Here is an 18,671-nt window from a genome sequence, read left to right as displayed (position 1 = left end):
CTGCTTAATAGGTTTTAGTGGCAGTTTCTTTCTATTACACCATGTGAAAAAACCCAACCAACCAACCAAAAAAAACCCAAGAAAAACCAAAAAATCCTAAACCAACCAAACAAAACCCCACAAACAAACAAACAAAAAAACCCCAAAAAACATGGTACTTTTAATGGTTTTGATTCCCTTATGTTACAATAACATGATTTTCCTTGTATCACAAAATGGAATTTTTACTGTAACTGGCTACATGCAATCAGCAAAGTCTAGAAGTCTGACCATGCTTACTTGAACTGTTAAGAGCAAGTATAGCTGTCTGTTGCCCCTCAGTAATGACTGGATTTTGAACACAACAATGACCTGATAGCACCCTTGTGTTGGTTATAAACTGTTGTTTAAATCGTATGTTTATATATAGGCCCCAAATATTTTAGTATTGTATTTGGCGGTTGGAGACCTTTGTAGAACAGAGTGTTGTTTCTTTGATTCATCCCCACATATTGGTGCTTTCTCCTGTCAGAAAGTGAAGAAGGGAAGGAAGTAGGGAAACTGAAATGTTTAGACTTGGATGCACAGCTAAGGTGTTGGTTGTCAAATATTTAGTGCTCCTGCAGTGCCTTCTGATGTTTGCTGTTAAGTAACCCTGATAACTTAAGGGTGTATGGTTTATATCTTGTAGTCTCTTCACATCCCTCTTGTTCTGTAAGAGGTGAGGGGTAAGGTGGTCACAGGGCTTAGAAGTACAAACTGTTGCATATTAACTGATCTCAGGCTGTTCATATTTACTCCTAGATCACTGCAAATGTGAGGTAAACAAAATAAGCTTTAGCTGGCATGAAACAATAGTCTTGACTTGTGGTAGCTTGCTATCAGCAATAATTTGTTTGTCCCTGAGCCTTTAGGATGGATTTTCAAGATTTGGTAGCCTGTGAAACTTCAGCTTGACAGTGAGTCTGGAGAAGGCAGAAGAGCAGAGTGAGTGGTAAATGAAGTACTGAAACTGTAGTCACTAGTACCTACTTTTGAGATACAAGTCCAGCTTTGGACTAGCAAAACTAGTCTCCAGGTTTAGCTAATATTAGCTTACTTTAGATGGCTTCCTTCTGTTCTCCATTGATACTCATCCTTATGAGGAAAGAGTGTAACATTGTTACCCACCAGAGGAGTAACTGGGGGTCAACAATGAAATGAATTTGAAGACTTGCTGGGATAATATGCCTTTCATAGCTTCCAAATCCATGTCAATGGGAGGAGAAGGGTGGAAAAAAAATAGAGAAACATTCTGAATTTACATGCTTAGGGTAAATTTACAGGGCAAGTTCTTACTTTCAAAGGCTGTTTTGTGTGCTTTGCTACACTTGTTACACTTCCCTTTCCAAAGGCGTGCCCATTTGGGAGGTTTGTCTGAGTTGTAGTAGTAAAAAGCTGTATCAGATCCTCTCCAGCTTATGTGAATATGAAAGATATGATTGGTAATTAAAGTTCTGATGCTGCTTTGTTATGGTGGGATTGATCAGGTCTGTTGTGATATATTCAAATAGATGCTGTGGAATTGTGGGCTACGTATGCTGTTGCTGTAAGCAACTAATTTTTAAGAGTAATTAAATACAATGTAGTGGTTGGTGCTGCAAGCATGTGATAAAGATTTACTGTAGCCATAAAGTATTGTCCAGAAGATTCAGTCTTGCTGCTGGAATATGATACAAGATTTTGTTTCAGGAACGTATTTATAGACTTCTTTTTCCCAACTAAACTTTGGCTCTACCATGTGTATTTAAATGTGTGCATAGTCCCTGTTTAATCCTTTATTCAAGTTCCTTGCATGAGTTGGATCTGCATGAAAGAACTTGCACCCACTCTTAGTGTGGTGACTTACTTTTCTGTTCAACTTCTTCCTGCAAATTTACAGAGAACTAAAATAAGGTGTTTTCTATCTGTTGACTTCTCTGCCAGCCTCTTTACCATTTGCAGAATTTGAAAACTGAGCTGGTGTTTCGCTCAGGGCTGAAATGAAGGACAGATTAGGTGTGTTATCCCTTTTCTCTGGATTAATGACACTTCTGTTACTAGCCATGAGCAGTTCTACAATCTGTTTGATAAGTCTCTTGTGAAAATGTGAAGTTCAAATTGACTGAAGCTGTCATGTGACTCAAGTAGCAATAAAAGTGAGACACTTGTGTTGCTTTATGATGAGAAGATCTGTAATGATGGCTGTGCTCAGAGCCCACAGCACTGGGATGTGTCTTGTTTGGATCTGTATGAATATTTGATCAGTCAGGGGTTGCCATTAGTGTGGAGCAGTGGAGTCTTTATCTCACTTGTCCTCTTTCAGCTGTGACTGATGCTGCCCAAGTAGCTCTAGAGGTGACTCAGTTGGGTAGGACTGATGAGGGAGTTGAAGAGGACTTAGAAAAACTATGCTGTAATCCCTACTCCCTTAGGAGCAGAGGTTGAGTGTGGGCCTCTCCTCTTCCTAAGGCAAGACATCTAGGCTCATTAGCTGGAATTGGTTTTGTGGGCATTTACTTTTTCAAAAACAAAGGGAAAGATTGCAGTGCTATCAGCAGCTAACTATTTAAAAGGGATAAGATTAAAACACTACTCTCTGTTCCTGGGAACTTTGCATACACAGAACTTGGGGGCATATCTGTTTTTTAATGTATTTGCTTACCTTCTTAGTATGCATATTTCCAATACAAAAGAGTGCATGCAGGTGTTCTGTGTTTAGAACAATAATTAAAGTATGTTATTACATAGTTAGCTTAATTCCCTCTTGACTCAAGTTGAAATTATAATGATGCATGGCTTGAAGTGCCTAGAGGACACTAATACCCATGCCACATGGAGTGCAGAGGGGAGGGGAAGAGCAGTATTAATTACTAGTTCATCTTTGAATTCTAAATATTAGCATAAAACAAGTCTTGCACTAACCGTTAATGGGTCTTCATGGTTGTTACACACACTTCAAAAGAGACAATCTAGCCACACTTTCATTAATGCAACAAGAAAGTGTATGTATAGTGGGCTCAATTTATCTTGGACTTCTTCCAAAACTTTAGGAAAAGAGTAGGACGTGGATACTTGGTTAATATCAAGTTTGTCTGAAGCAGTTCAAAGGTGGTAGCAGGGCTGAAAGCTTCTGCTGAAATCTAATAGAAGGATGTTGAGTTGGTACCCAACTGTCTGCCTGGTGTTGTACATGTCTGTTTATAAAAGGCTTTTTTCTCTGTTCTCTAATTTCATCAATACTTTCTTCTGTTCTTTGCTATTGGATTAGCTCAGTGGATTTCTGGAAAATGCTAGAGCTAGCTCCAGCTGTGTGGGAGAGGACTGTATTATATTAACTGGGAAGTCATGAAAGTATCTGAAGATGTAGCTTGTTTATTTCCTTTTATGTAATGATCAGGCAAAGTGTCTGTTTACACTTAATCCTATGACCCTCCATCTAAATCAGTGTGTTTTGGTTTTTTTGCTTGGTTGGTTTTTTTTTTTGGTTAGTTGTTTTTTTGTTGTTGTCCAGTAAAACTGGATACTAGCAAAAAACCATCTACTGGAATTGCTACTCTACTCTCTTGTGTATAATTTATGATTTAATCTCAATTTCTGATATCAATTAAAAATCAAGACTTGGGGTTCTCCCTGTTCAGGATGGAAGAGAAGGCTGTTATTTAAGGTTCTAGCATGTTTGCAGGATTGATGCATGTGGGGATAACTTCATTTTCCTTCCTGCTGCTTCTGCTCTAGAACTCTCAAAACCAGAAATGTAACCTGAAGGTGTTACACTAGGCTCTCCTGTTTGAAAGTGTTACAATACAGAGTGTGATACTTGTTTGACTGCTCTCAGATAAGATAGTAGGATGGTGTCTCTTCCTCTTTTATGGTTGTAGTGTACCATACCAAATTCTATTGCTTTGGTTGGTAGCTGTTATATTTAAAATAGTTTTGGTGGTTGGCTGGCTTGCTTCTCTACTAATTTCTTCTAAGGTGTAGAAGGAAAGCTTGCTGATACTATTTTGTATCCCAGTATACATTCCAGAACCTCATTGGAACAGGCACGTTAACACCCGTATCAAAGGCTAGCTAAACATTTGTTACCTTTTAATGAGACTGCATAAAGGTTTAGTGCACATAGATGTGCTGGGTAAATTAACCAGCAGAGGGGAGCTGTGGCAGTAGGAAGGATGACTAATGGTTCTTCTGAGCACTGGTATTTGCTGGTCACACTAACTCTTCTGTATTCTGTGGTCATCATTAGCTCTCATCTCTTTTTGTAACAAAGCAAAGTGATGATCAGGGTGGCTTATTAAGACTGCTTTCAGGTGGATTTGACTCTGTGCACATATCATCTTTCTTTATAGTGTCAATTGTTCTTTCACAGTGGTCATGTATGAACAGACCTCTGGCAGCTGGGAGGACCTGTCCTTTTTGAGGCCTGTTTTCCACATGCCTAAAGCTTTTTATGGGATGCTAAGCCTCTGGCCAGTAAATCTAAGTATCACCTCCAACATGCGTCTGCCGTGTTCCTTGTTGCAGTTTCACTGAGGTGTTGAATGGTGTTGAGTTTCTGCAAGTCTTTTCATATGACTTGTTAGAGACCTGAAGGACAAGGTCTTCTATGCTTATTGACCAAAACTTTTAAGGTGTTTTTTTCCCTACTGGACAGTGTGCAAAAGTTCATATGAACAAGGTTACCTGAAATGGGTTTACCTCTATAGGTATGGATCCAGAAGGCTTATTGTGTCTCAGTTCCTGCTTCCTTACCCCTGTTTATTCTGGTCTAAACTGTGTTTCCTGAGGTCAGTAAAGATTCTGATCTCTGCTCAAATTCTAAATCTGTGTTGCCTGAGCCCTGGACTGAATCTGTCAGTACTTGACTGCAACTGTCAAGTACACAGGTACTGAGGCAGATCTGAAGGGCTAAGCAGATATATCTTCCCTTTATCCAGGAGCACTGTAGGTATCCATGCAGTGTATCTAGAAGCATCTTTTGGATATCCAGACAATTAATCTGGTTTGCTCTGAAGAGTCTGCTTCTTCCTGTAGTTTGTCTGGGATCTTGAGTAATTGCAATACTCCCTTTCTGTATTTGAAGATAGGTTTTACAGATGGCAGTGTTGCATTTAGGGTAGTTCAGTCAAGTTAGAGGAAGTTCTGCAGCAAGTCTATGACTATTTTTTACTTTTTAATCCCTTTCAGCTCTAAAGTTATAACACTTTTTTTAGCTGGTATTTCCAGACTGTCACAGATGCTGTTGCCTTCACAGCTTTTGTGCCAGTCATGCTAACTTAATTTTCACCATTTCTATTCTATTCTTGCCCTAATTCTCCTTGGAGTATATGAGTGATGTTTTGAAAGCTGTTTTGTTCCTTCTTAGGCTGTGTCCTGAGTTACTGAGAGTCCCAGCTTTTAATGGGGGAGGTATTTCTTGCTTGCTTTTCAGCTAGTGTGGAAGAACATGTCTGGTTGGTGTGAACTTGGCTCAGTGACACACACAGACAGTGCAGAATCACTCTATTAGTGGAGGAGGCTTAATTAGGAATAGCACCAGCCTTCATCTATGTTATATAGAACCCAATAGGGATTGGTCTGGACTAATGTAAATAGAGTAGCTAAAGTTTGGAGATGAATTGCCAAATTGTTTCAGTTACCTTTCTATTTAAACCTTGGTCTAGTCTCTCCAAGACAAGTACCAGTTTTCTTATAGTTAAACCAGGATTTTTATCGCAAACACACTGATGAATTTTTGTGTGAAAAATTGGTAAGCTTAGTATTTCACTTGACACTTGTCAGTCTTCCTCTAGTTAAAGGATAAATGCTTGGTGTATTCAAGCATTTCTGTTACCTTGCCTGGGATGACAGAATGTTCTGCTTTGTGTCACCTGACTTAATCACTATTAAAAGACTGTCTGGATTACCTTTTCCTCAGGGGAAGTTTCAGAAGCCTACAGTCCTCCTTTATTCCAAATAGTAAGGTCTCCAATTAGTAGCTTTAGCTCAGCTTGTCTTTTTTTTCTGAATAGCATATGTTGTGTTTACTGCAACAGGTACCTGACTGAATTTCATACAAGGGTTGGTGATTTTTGCATTTGTTTTATTTCATGTGACATTTCAGTATTGCAGAAAGGAGAATCTAATTAGATTTTTCAGTTATGGCTTCTTCTGTCATGGTTTTCAAAGAGGAGTTCTGAGATATAATTATAAATCTGATTTAGAACTGTACTTTGTGTATCCTGGGTCCCCCTTTTTTTTTTTTTTTCCCCCTCAAACACTCCTTGGGCACAACTTTATATCTTGGGATAAATGGTAATGGCTCAGGCAGGCATGCAAGATTCTACAGTGTAATTGTTTTATTTATTTTAGTACTCTCATGTTTTAATGTCAGCCATTAGAAAAAGCAAAATACTTGCTTCAGAACTGCACCTGTACTGAAGTCAGAGTTCAGGGAATGTAAGCAAATGTTGATGAGAGGCTAAGGGCAAGAATATAAAAAACTGTTCTGTGTTCTCCCAAGCTTTGTTTTCAACCTGGGACCTTCCTGAGCTAGCTGTGATTGGTCTCTCTGAAGTATTTCTGCCACACTGTCCTTGGACCCACAAAACTCTTAAAACCACTTTGTACTTAGGCAACCTATGTAGTGTTTTGCAAAGTTCTGCCTAAAGTGCCATCTCTTGTTCGTTTCTTCTGGCCATGGCTCCTGTTAGCTTACTTTTATGCTTTTTGTGTCAAGAATATGAAAATAGATGATCTACTCCTAACCATCCCCAGGGTCTCTTTCTGAAGTGTTGTAGGCTTCTGTTGCATATTCCCCTTGTGTCTTTTCTAGGCTATGGAGTTTTGACCAACTCTTGCATTTCTCTCACGGAAATAATGACTCTTTGTTCCTTCTTGCTTTTCTCTGGACCTTTGATTTCTGACATCCTCCTCTTGGGGATTGCTGTTCATCCCATCTCATGGGAGAGGGAGAACAGGGGAACCACACCACTTCCCTCCACTTACAGAATCACAGTGTGTCATAGCACTGGATATCTTTTTTCCTTGTTGTTTCCCCTGTTCTTTAGCCTCCCTTTCTCTCCTGGATGCTCTTTCCAACAGACATCTGAATATTAAATAGTCAAGACATGGGTGAGAGTGGGAGGCAGATCTCTTAATGTAATCTGATCAAAGAACTTGTGTTGAGTTTGTGGAGGGAACTCGCTTAGCTAGAAGCAAGATGGCTTTGGTGGGTTGAAGGAGTAACTGGTTGTGGAACCAGCAAGTTGCAAGATGTATTTTGGGAAACCTTATCAATACAGATTTGCGCAGAAGAACAAGGTCACAGGTGTCATTAACTCAGGGTTACGTGAGGCTCTCTGAAAATTAGTTTACATTCAACAAGGTTGGAAGTTAAAATAATGAGATATGCAACACTATACTCCCATTATGATAGTTGGTACAGAGAATTCTGAAAGGTACTGTGGAAAGAGAAATGATAAGGTTAAGTAGTAGTTTAAAGACTGCCTAGAATGTCACTATTCTAGTAACTAGAATAAAATTGTAGTTACTGGTCATTCGTCTGAGATGAAATTGCTTACTTTTTTCATGAATATTAAGCTTGCTTATCCAGTTGGGGAAAAGATTTTTCTATGTCCCCCTTGATGTATTGATTAGTTTTATAAACCAGTACTTTTACTGAGACTTGTCTCAGAGGAGGTGCCTAGAAATGACATAGGCAGGAGGTATTTGCAGTAAAATAGAAGTGTTTCAAGAAAACTGACAAATTTGATTACATGAACTGGTATTAAACATTGATATTCTTATTTCTTGCTGAAAAATCTTGACAAAGGCAAGTGATTGTGGGAGTACCTGAGTAGCAGAATTTTCACTGATGCTTTTTTTTGTTTAGTTCCGAAAGTATAAGGGAAACAAATGACTTGGAAGTCAATCCTTCAGTGTTTGTTCAAATTTAAGTGGCCACAGTTGGCAGCTTGGACTTCATAGTTGGAACTTAATCTCCCTGAGTACAGAGATGTATACATGCTGGAATCAGGGGAGGGGGGATGGAGTAGGGTGGGGATGAATAGCAGACAGCTATAAAAAGCAGAGGCAAGTATTACTTCTGTTCCACTGGACTAGCATTACTGCTATGTGTGTAATGGTGAAAGGCACTGCTTTAAAATAGGGATGGGCTGTTCAAGAACCTTTAGTGTCCCATGAGCTGAGAGTAGATAGCAGATGAACTTTTCTTCAGATGAAATCTTCACATGAGTACTGCCTGGTCAGATCTCCTTCGGGTTTTCTAAATAAGAAACCAGTGACTTGTTTCTGGCCTTGTGAAAACTATTGGTGAGGTGCATGCTTCCTTTTTTCTCAGGGGTGCTGCTGCCCTGGCTGCAGCAGCTGTCTGACAGAGAGTGCTGTCAAAGGTCGGGGTATCACTGAGGTATCGGGAGCAAATACATCTCTGAGACTTGTCATTTGTCACAAGGTTGACTTGGCTGAGATTTGCTTTGAGTTTCTGTCTAGTTACAAGAAGCTTGTGGAATCCTTCCAACAGTTTAGCTTCTCATATGTAGTTGGATCTCCAGAGGGCTTTCTCTTTGCTTTTATGTGGCCTGAGGTGACTGTATTAATGTTCTGCCTCAAGGATCTCTAGTCAGTCATGGCATTTTGGCCTTTTGTGAAAGTGGGTCACTGTTTTACAGGCATTAGCTAAAGCTTATGTGTGACTTCAGATGATTTTGAGAACTCCTCAGCTAAAATGCTTGCTGTCTTGTGATATATCAAAACCCCTTTATGCTGAGAGACTCCTGCTGCATTCTGCCATTGCAGCAGGATCAGTGTCTTCAACCTTCACTCGAAGATGTTCCTACAGGTATATCATCTGGTAAGGTGTGCCATGATCCTAGTAGTTTGATCATCCTGGAGAGAAGCACACTACGCTCCTATTTCACAAAACACTAGGCACTGCCAAATAGGTGTTGTAATACCCCTTTGAGTCCCTCCTTGAAGTTGTTTTATCTTTCAGATGCATGCAGCTGGTTGTTGGTAGGATTCTTCCACCTAGTTGCTGGGTAATTTTACTGGAATGAGTCTCTACCTGGGTGTTAAATTTGGTATATTAACTCCAAGACTGACTCCTGTTCACCTGTTGTTTTTATTTGTGCTCTTTTTGCAATGAAATGACTCTTAGTAGTCTAGACATCTAGATTTCCCTCTGCCACCCCCATATGCGTACACTCACACACACACACCCCTCCAGTTTAGATTTTGCTTAGTTTGGGGGAGGAGTGGAATGAGTGTTCAAACTCATGTAGGTGGAGATATCAGCCTGTTGACTGTTAATCATGACAAAAAATAGCCCCTCTCCCCACTCCCTGGTTTTGCAGACTTCCTAAAGGTTGTCAGGTGGGGCTAATTCAGAAAGAGTTCTCCTCAAACAGCATTAGGGCTCCAGAGTTTGTAAACATGGTTCTGCTTTTGTGACTGGGCCAAGAGGAGTATAACTGCAGTAATTGCTCTCGAATAGAAAGCTTCAACTTGTTCAACTGCTTTCTGCTATCTGCTGCTGATGTTTGCAGTACTCTAAGCCGGCCTTCCACTCCTAGCAAAATGGGGCTGTTTGGCCCTGATTTCCAAAGGGAAACATTATGTTTGCTGCTTAAATGAAAAATGAGGATTTAGAGGATAGGTGTCTTTATGATTTTGTGTGGTGAATGGCCTCTGAGACCAGCAGACAAGTTCTTGCATGCAAGTGGCTGAAATATTGTTCAAGTTTCAAAAAAAAAGAAAACCTCCCACCCCCCCCACCCCGCCCCCAATGGGGATCATTTACTCCTTCAGCAAAGGTCTCCATTGTGACTCTATAATGTCTCTTTCTAAAAGATAAACCTGCAGACCCATTTAATTTGTCTGCCCTTAAACCTGTATTGAAGATGAGTCCTGGATCTTCTCAGAATCTTTATTTCTTCCTTATTCCCTTTACACCTCTGGGTTATTCATGAGGAAGTTGTAAGAACTCGCTACAGGGTTCCTGGGGAAGGAAATGGAATATGCTTGCCTTGAAGTCAGCTTTTTCCATGGCAAGCAGGCTGCTGGGGGGGGGGGGGGGGGAAGGTGCTGAAACAAAAAAAAGGGGGGGGCAAGCCCCCAGACCTGTGTTTGCCTCACTTGTCTCAGAGTTCCTTAGGAAAGCAAGCAGGAGAGTTGACTGTGCTGATCAAGACTTAATGGACTTGCAAGACATATAGGTGATGGTTTATTCCAGAAATTACAAAAATTAGACTAGCAGTAAGAAGAGTACTATGCTGTTGTTGTTCAGCCTGTTTTGACAGTCAAAATGTTTGACTACAAATGCTGCCTATGCTTGATTGAGGTTTGGAAAGTAGTATTTACTGGTGATGAGACCCTACATTTACCACGTGGCTGTGGAACAGGAAGATAAGGTGGGCTCAGGGTTTGTTTGGGAGCCAAACTTTTTTTTTTTCTACTTCATAGCTCATTCTTATGAGGTTTTTCCTCGTAGAAACTCCAGTCAGTCCTTTTAATGTGAAATTGATAATTTTGTGTCTGTTAGAAGTTTTAATATGCAATAGCATGTAATTGATGCAGAAAACTTCAAGTATTGGTTTCAGCTCAGCCTTCACCTTTTGCGTTTTTCAGACTATGAGTTGGAGAATATATGAGTTCTATGCCTGACAAAGTGCTGTCAGCAGATTGATCATCTTTCTTGGGATGAAAAATCTGACATGTCTGGTTTGCCAAAAAACCCATACCTTTTGAATGTTGATTTGCAGGTATCAAATTAATAGTAATAGTTCATGAAAGTGAACAAAACCGAACTTACAGGTCTTGTTTCCCCTCTCCTCATAAAGGAGGTCGCTGGGATAGTATGGGGAGTGTTTTGTTTAGTGCAAACAGTGGAATAATGCTTTGAAGTTGCTTATGTCAACACGAATCCTGAGAAAAAAACACAACTGAAGAAGCATCACCATGATAAACAGACTTAATTTGTATCTTTCCAAGCTGCTTGGCATATCTGTTCAGTTAACTCCTACGAAGTGGTTCTTGCATAAGCTGTGCTCTTCTGCAGAAGTGCGCTGATGCTCTCCTGACTCGTAGCCTTTAACATCTTCCAGTTTTTCATTTGATGAGCACAAATGCTGTTATGTGTTTTATTTCTTTCCAGAAAATAAACCTAGACGCTAAAGTCAGTAGAATGAAGTGTATTTTCAGTATATTAGCCTCTGTCTGTGCCATGGTCACTTTAAAAATATTTTCTCAGTGTTTTGCTAGTACTAGTTGAAATGAACAACAGGTACTACTTCACAAAGCTTTTCTTATATATAAGAACAGACTGGAGTGTGCATGTCCTGCTGTTATGGTTATATCAGCCTACAGCAAGAGTTCTGTCCAAGTTAGAGAAGAAGCAGGTGAGGTGGTGTGTGTGTATTATGCATAAGACTCATGATTTTGGGGCATTTTTAGGATACTTTTATAGAGATTTCTGGTAGACTTATACCTGAACTTGAACACATGTTCATATCAACAGTCTGTGGAGAACATTCTGTCTTCAATAACTTTTATGCTGGCCTGTTCATATTAAAGGTACATCAGAGAGCCAAGACACTGCTGGATGATGTGAGGGGTTAAAGATTTGCAGTATGAGTAGAGCTTAGATTCTGGACAAGAGCTAAATTAGTGCAAATTTTGAAGCTGTTTGCTGCAAGCACCATTTGAGAAAAATGTCTGGTGCCAATGTCTGTGCAATAGAAGGGTTACTTGCAGCTGGTGTTAGTAGATGGTGTGCTGGGTAGTCTGTCTTAGACTTTCTGCTGAAGAGTACAGGTGTGACTAATGCATAAAATGAGTATGACCATTATGTGAGCTAAAGATATCCTTCAAAGTTTATATCCATTAGTATTATTCAGCTTTATAGCTCCTACTCTGGTTATTGGGCAGGGTTACAGTGTGGGTGGGTGTATGAATATTAAAAATTCCACTAGTAAATCATTTTGATAGTCAAACATGTTTCTGATAATTGAGCCATAACTGGGAAGCTCTCAGTGCAGCATACTATAGACATACTTGGTAACACAGATGCTTTTTTTTTTTTGAAAGTTTTCAGCTGTTGTTTTAAATTAAAGTGCAAAATTCAAATGAGCTTAAGCAGATCTAGTGCAAGACTTCCTACATGTGATAGTGGGCAAGACTGTGTTTTTTTGTTTTTTTTTTTTTTTTGAACCAGTATGTTAAGGACCAGCTTTCTCTTTTGAGGTGTAGTAATTGTAATATGACAATCCATTGCACTACCACAGAGAGGAATTCCTCTTTCAAGTTACTAGCTGAAAGTGAGGAAAGGAAGACAGCTTGGGCTGGTAGCCTTAGCTGTCTTCTCTAGTGGTAAAATAGCCATAAAAATCAGTTTTATGGTTGCATTCTTGCTGTGTCCAAGGGTTTTGAAGGTGTAATTCAGTAGAAAGCAGGAAGCGGCACAACTGAGAGCTGTCCCAGCTGAAACTGATCTTCCAGTAAATATGCATTTGTCTATCAATACTGTTTAATGCCATCTGATTAACATCTCTAATCTCCTGCAAGTGTGACTACAAGCCTTCCTAAAATGTTACACTCCATATGCTTGCTTACATATGAACAGCCAAGGGATAGCCTATTAGCCCATAAGTAAACACAGGGAAACTGAGGCTATGGGATGCCAGTAAGTGAAAGGATTTAATAGTCTGTGTCTTGTCTTTGTTTTGAAGGGTTTTTAAGCTTTTTATACATGGGCTTATGGTGCTTGATGTTCATTACTGGGACAATGGTAAAAGCAAATGCTGGAAAAACTAGGCTTGTGGAACCTGGGGCTTGCAAAGCCACGAGGAGGCAGCACGAGCTGTGTGGGCAGCAAAGGTCAGGGTTTGGGACAGAATTCCAATTCTTCCACATTTTGAAAGAGCTGTTGAGAACCAGAGTCACAGTTGCTTCTAATGTACTATTAAGTCTCTATGAGACAGTAGAGGAATATTTTCAACTTCAGAGACTATGACAACTTAGATTGTGAGATTTGCTGCCAGAGCTATTGGGTTCCTTGTTTTAAGCATCTTAAAATTGGTAGAAGGCCTCTTTATCCCCATTCACACCATCCAGCATGAGCATGCTGGAGCAGTGTATTGTGTGGAGTTCTCTTTACCCACAAAAATTCCTTAGCATCCTGAGCAAAGATCTGCTTTCAAATGGTATGATGGGAAAGTATAGTTGACTGATCTGTTTCCAAAGGCAGCAAGTCCAGCTTGAATTTTTTTCTGCCTTGGCTTGTGTGGGAAGTCAGATGCAGAAGTCAATTTGCAGTAGGAAAGACCAGCACCTATCCAAGATAAGCAAGTGGACATCTGGAAGCACTTGAGTTCTAGTTTATACCTCTAATACAGATCAGTGGAACACAGGAAAACTGAGGGATATGTTAGAAGACAAGTAGTTAAAAGTAGAAGAGGTGGGTAACGTCTTTGGATCTTGCACTGATTTGCAGAATTCTGCCTGGATTAGTTCATAATTTTTCAAAGTAAGGAGAATTCACCATTGCCAGAAGAAGATAACATTAGGGCAGTGCTACATAGTACTTATTTTCTCAACTATTCAAGGTATGGTTTGGTTGGTTTTTTTTTTTCAGGTTGCAGTTAGAAAGAGGGGTGGCAGGCAGTGTTTTCAAAGTACAGTAGAATCCCTAAATACTGAGATATTGGTGGTTGGGGGCATGGGAGAGCAGGGAGTTGGAGGGTCAATCTACTAAAATGCTTCACTAACACTTGTCTTCAAAAAAACTGGGTGGAGTTGTGAGTTGTGCTGTGATATCATACCTCAGAAGTAGAGACCTTTACTTTCTCAGCTGATCTCGATCAGTTGTCCTTATTCAAAGTCAGTCCAAACTCAGGTGTAGCCACTCCTGAGCTCCCTTTCCCCCTTCTTCCCTCTGTAATCTAAATATTTACTTTTTCTGTTTCAATGATGGAAAATCATCTTCCCCAGTATATGTCTGAAGCTGAAAGTACAGAAGAAAGATGTTTCTCAAAGACTGAGCTGTTGTTTGTATGTTAATGTAAGTAAGCAGTGGAAAAATATGCACTCAGTTAAGTGTGCTTCTGAATAGACTCTGCTGTAGTAATGAAAGACCTCCAGGCAAAGAGCCTTTCTGCTTAGGGTGCTGCACTGATCTCTGTTCTTGTTGCTGCTGTTCTAAAATGGGGAGATTTCAGTGTTACGATCAATCTACCTTGGTGGGAAGTCGAGGGGCATAAAAAGCACTTATGAGCTATCCCAAAGTGAAAACATGCATCTCTTGATATAACAGTACAATAGTTTTAGCCATGCTATGAAAGATGGCTGAATTCTTACATAATCCTCTTCCTAAGAGTACTGGAAACTTCTTGGCCGAATGTCCCCATATCCATGTGAATTCATAGATCATTAGCCTGTGAATTCTGCACACATCAGGGCTTGGCTCTGCTGTACTTAATGAGCCCCAGGTTTTGGTGTGGCTTGCCTCTGAGCACAAAGATGTGTACAGCAGGGTTTTAGGACAGTGATGCAATAACTCATCCTGTTCTTGGTGGGTTTTTTTTCCTTGGTTTTGAATGTGTGTAAGGATCTCAATGTTACTTGGAACCATTGGAGACTGTCAAAGCTGAAGGGTTTGACAGCTATTCTTGTTAAACACAAAACAGGTAAACATCACCTATATGCATAAGGTAACTTTTTTCTAAATAAGCTTAGTATTTGAATATCAACATGTGTCCTACATATTTTATCATAAACACAAGAAAGGTGCCTGAAGCCTTGCTTTAGTGTGAAGTAAAGCCTTCATGCTTTTTCCAAATAATTTTAAAACTGTCTGAAATCATGGTTTTTCTCTTTCCTCTGGGGAAAATACGGCACCAGGTGTGCTTGCTGTAATAATTACGTTTCTACTGTGTCTTTTGCAGGTGTGTTTTTCATGCTGTCTCTTCCATGAGAAAGAAGTCTAAATTTTTGATAGATACAGGGTGAATTCTGTGTTTCTTCTTTAGATATGTTTTTCTGTAAAACAGATCTGGTATAGACTTACCTGATTTTATTCCTTTTTCGGGGGAGCAGTTCAGTTATTTAAGTCTTAAATATCCTAGCTGTTTCTCAAGGTTGAGAACTTCATTTCATTTAAACCTTCTAGGGCTGTGTCTAAAAAGGATTTCTGTGGCTAGGCAGAGCTGAGAATTAGATGCAGTGGGAGGAGAATTATAATAATAATAATAATTCAGTCCTCTGTGTGTGGGGGGGATGTTTTTGTTTTGCTGTTAGCATGGTTTGCCCCACAATTTTTAATGCTGTTATATTTCATGCTTTTGAGAAGATGCCTTCAAGGGCTTTCACATGACAACAGAGAAGTGAAGTTTTTAACTGCTTTCGTTTGGCTTTCTTGTAGCAAGAATATCTGCTTATTTCGAATCAGTTTGTCTGGGGTGTAACCAGTAGCTTTTTATTACTGTCTAATTGGTATCTTGTTTCTTTTCAGAGATCGTTCACATTAATATTAGAAGCATGGGATTGGGATAACGATACAAAAGCTGGTGAGTATTTGTGTAAAACTTGGAGTTTTTACTAACTTCTGTGCTGTCTGTATGCTGCAATTAGTCATCCCTCCCAGTCAGCCTGAATGCAAACCTGCTGTCTAAGTAAAGGGCTTGTACATACCCAAACAGTGACTACTGGGTTAGGAACCATGAAAAATTATTGCTGTATAGGAAAAATAATGGACAATAGTAACTGAAGGTTGTAACACAACTCCTGGTAACTAGCTTTAAAAAATGTTAGAAAATCATTGTAGCTTTTTTTGGTTTTATTATTTAAAGAAAGGATAATAATCTGTGCTGTAGAGTTGCACTTTAAGTTCTCCTCAGTTTGCCTTTAACCATGCTATGCAGTACTTCTCATGATCAGGTAAACAGCTAAGCATTCTTGCTTCCCATAAAGAAACCAGGCTTTACGTTTTTGTGTTCTAAATCATGGTATGATTGCTTCTCTGTTTCTCCTCAAGTACAAGTACCTTGTATTTTCAGTCTGTAAATGTTAATGTTCAGTATCAGCAGAGCTATTAATCTGAAAGAAAAGCAAGATTATGGTATAAAAACTTGAAAATCATAAAGGGTACTGATTGCTTTATTGTTGCTAAAGTAGGACTCCAGCTTGAACCTACTCTTCAGTAATGGTTTACAAATCTGTCTTAAAATAATCAGTGCTTCTGGCTACAAGTGTTAAGTGAACCTCAGACTTGCATTGTGGTTATTGGTGGACTATTTCGTTTTGGTTGGGATCAATGGAGAGGAAGACATTAAGATAGCAAAGGGATTATGTCCCAAATCATCATCAGTTTCAAATTATCAGTTGCATCCTCCCCTGCTTCACTGACCATTTTTATCAAAATGCATCAAGCATAAAAACTTGGCAGAGCTGAATTAGTATTAATGCTATGTTAGAGTTTCAAGGTCCTTTTTCTTGAAGATGGGGATCAGTCCCACTTGAATTTTCCTAACTGAGAGATTTTTCTAGCATACTGTATCTCCAATGGTAGACAAAGTAATGATGAGTTTGTAATTTGTTCCTGAACCCTTCTTCTGTTAGAATTAAACTTTTGTTGTGTTTAACAACTTCTTCAAACTTTATTAGCCATGTTTTCTTTAATCTTCAAACTTTATTAGCCATGTTTTCTTTAAATCTCTGATATTTATGCTGCTGCAACTCTTCAGCTGAGTTCATCCACATCCTTCTTGAATGACACTTCCCAAAGCTGGATGTGGTATTCAAAATGAGATCTTGTGTGCTGAGCAGAGTCAGCTTGAATCCTGAGTAAGTTTAGATATCCTACAAAGCAACAAATTGGAGGAATCCTACTGAATGCTTTGCTCAAAAAGTACTACATTAAGCTAATTCCTTTAAATACTTTCCATCTTGGGAATAATTTACCTAGGGACAACTAATACAGCAAATATTGGAGTGAAGTTACCTAGTTCTAGGTGGCAGGTCAACTCATGAGATGGTGTTGTAGGAGTGGGTGAACATGAAGAGCCTACCCTGTAAGTCATCTGTATGCATTTAAGTGCTGTATTTTGTTTATTAGAAAGCTTCTTGATAAGTAATGGTCTCATAACTTTGCATATTTGTTAGGATTTGCAGAATCCTCTTACAAACCTGTAACTTCAAACCACCAGTATTTCTTTTAAATACATTTGATAAGAGGACGATCGCTTCAGGCCTGTGTAAAGTCTTTGTTGTACTTTTTAGTTTAACATACTCTAACAAATCTCTTTACTTGCATTCATGTCACACTTTTTTTTGTGAACTTGAGGCCAACAGGATATAGAGTGCCTTCTGGAGGCCCAGTGTGCCATCTCCTTAATTTAAGTTTCCATGAACTGCAGGAGTCTATATAAGTGTCAGATTACGGTTTAGCTCTCATGAGAAACTGCTAATGGAAAGTGAACTTCCCTTTAATTTAGGCTGCCAAAGAGGTACTGCTAAGTCGTACTGCATCTGAAACTAGAAGGCTTGTCATGTCAGTTTGGGAAGACTTGGCCTGTAGTTTTGCAGAATACTATCCAAGTGCTTGTTCTGGTTAAATGTTTCTGTAATCTGTTTACCAATTTTGTGACAGATCTGTTACTTTGCCATGCTGCAATTTACACTTGCATGTAAGATTCCTATGAAGAATTCCTTGTTGCTGAAGGGGTTGTTTTTTTTCTTGAGGGGGAGGGAGTTTGATCTTTGCAGTGAGTCCTCCAGTAGGTTTTGCCTTGTGAATCCGTCAACGTGCAAAGGTGCTTCACTTGTATTTTTACAAGGACTGCTGAAATGCCACACGGGCAGATCAGTAAAAATTCATGTGTAAGGGAACAGGAAAGGGAATATGGCAACTTCTCCAGAAAAAGGACAAACTGTATCTGCATCCCGGAGGGGTGAAGTGAGTATCTGTGGAAAGCTTAGCTCCCTATCAATCCTGAACACTGAGCTGATCTGTGGATCAGGTTACATGTATCTTCTGTTGCTACTGTAAGAAAGATTAATCAAAGTAATTGCCAGAGTCTGTTTATAAGCTGATTAATTAGTTCCAGAGTCAGGTTTTGCTGTCCTTTAATGAGGATGAGTAAGGCTGAAAGTTAAATGTAGATTCTGTGTTTCAGCTTGGACTCTCAAGTGGGTAACAAACAAAACAAAACAGCCCCAAAACCCCATCCAAAACAAAATGACTCCCCTACAAAATACAAATGAAACAACAAAAAACAAACAACAAAACCCAAACCAAACAACAAGCAAATAAAAGAAACCCTAAAACCTAGAAAGTGGGGTTTCTAGTGAACAACTTGAAGGTTCTAGGACACTCATCATTCTTCCCTCCCTCTGTGCCCTTCTATCCTGTGTTCTTCCTTGCACTCATCGAAAGCAAGACAAGGGGGCTCAGAGCAGATCTGTGAAGTACCATCTCAAGAACAAGTCTGCCAGGGCAAATGTTTCCCCTGTACTTACCTCAAACTATGAACTCTTAAGAGTGTCTTTCAGACCCGGATTCCTGACCTATTCCTGTGTTTTCCTCCTCCTCTGTGCCCCAGGGTTGGCCCAGAGGTAAGCTTGTGGCAGTGTAGTTGTTACCACTTGTTTGCTTTGGAAGGGGGGGAAGAGAGGGA

The 18,671-nt window shown here is 39.6% G+C and overlaps 1 protein-coding gene across 1 annotated transcript in view; it reads left to right on the top strand.

Annotated features, from left to right (window-relative positions):
• JAG2 (jagged canonical Notch ligand 2) overlaps positions 1-18,671 on the top strand; it is a 70,330-nt gene that overhangs the window by 11,206 nt on the left and 40,453 nt on the right. The window contains exon 3 of the mRNA XM_032691412.1: positions 15,509-15,563. Within this exon, the coding sequence (XP_032547303.1) occupies positions 15,509-15,563 (55 nt within the window). The remainder of the gene's footprint in view (positions 1-15,508; positions 15,564-18,671) is intronic.

Source organism: Chiroxiphia lanceolata, chromosome 6 (assembly GCF_009829145.1).
Source record: "Chiroxiphia lanceolata isolate bChiLan1 chromosome 6, bChiLan1.pri, whole genome shotgun sequence".
In the NCBI taxonomy this organism is placed as follows: domain Eukaryota; kingdom Metazoa; phylum Chordata; class Aves; order Passeriformes; family Pipridae; genus Chiroxiphia; species Chiroxiphia lanceolata.
Note: the sequence above shows the minus strand (reverse complement) of the source record. Positions and strands in the feature narration are given on the sequence as shown.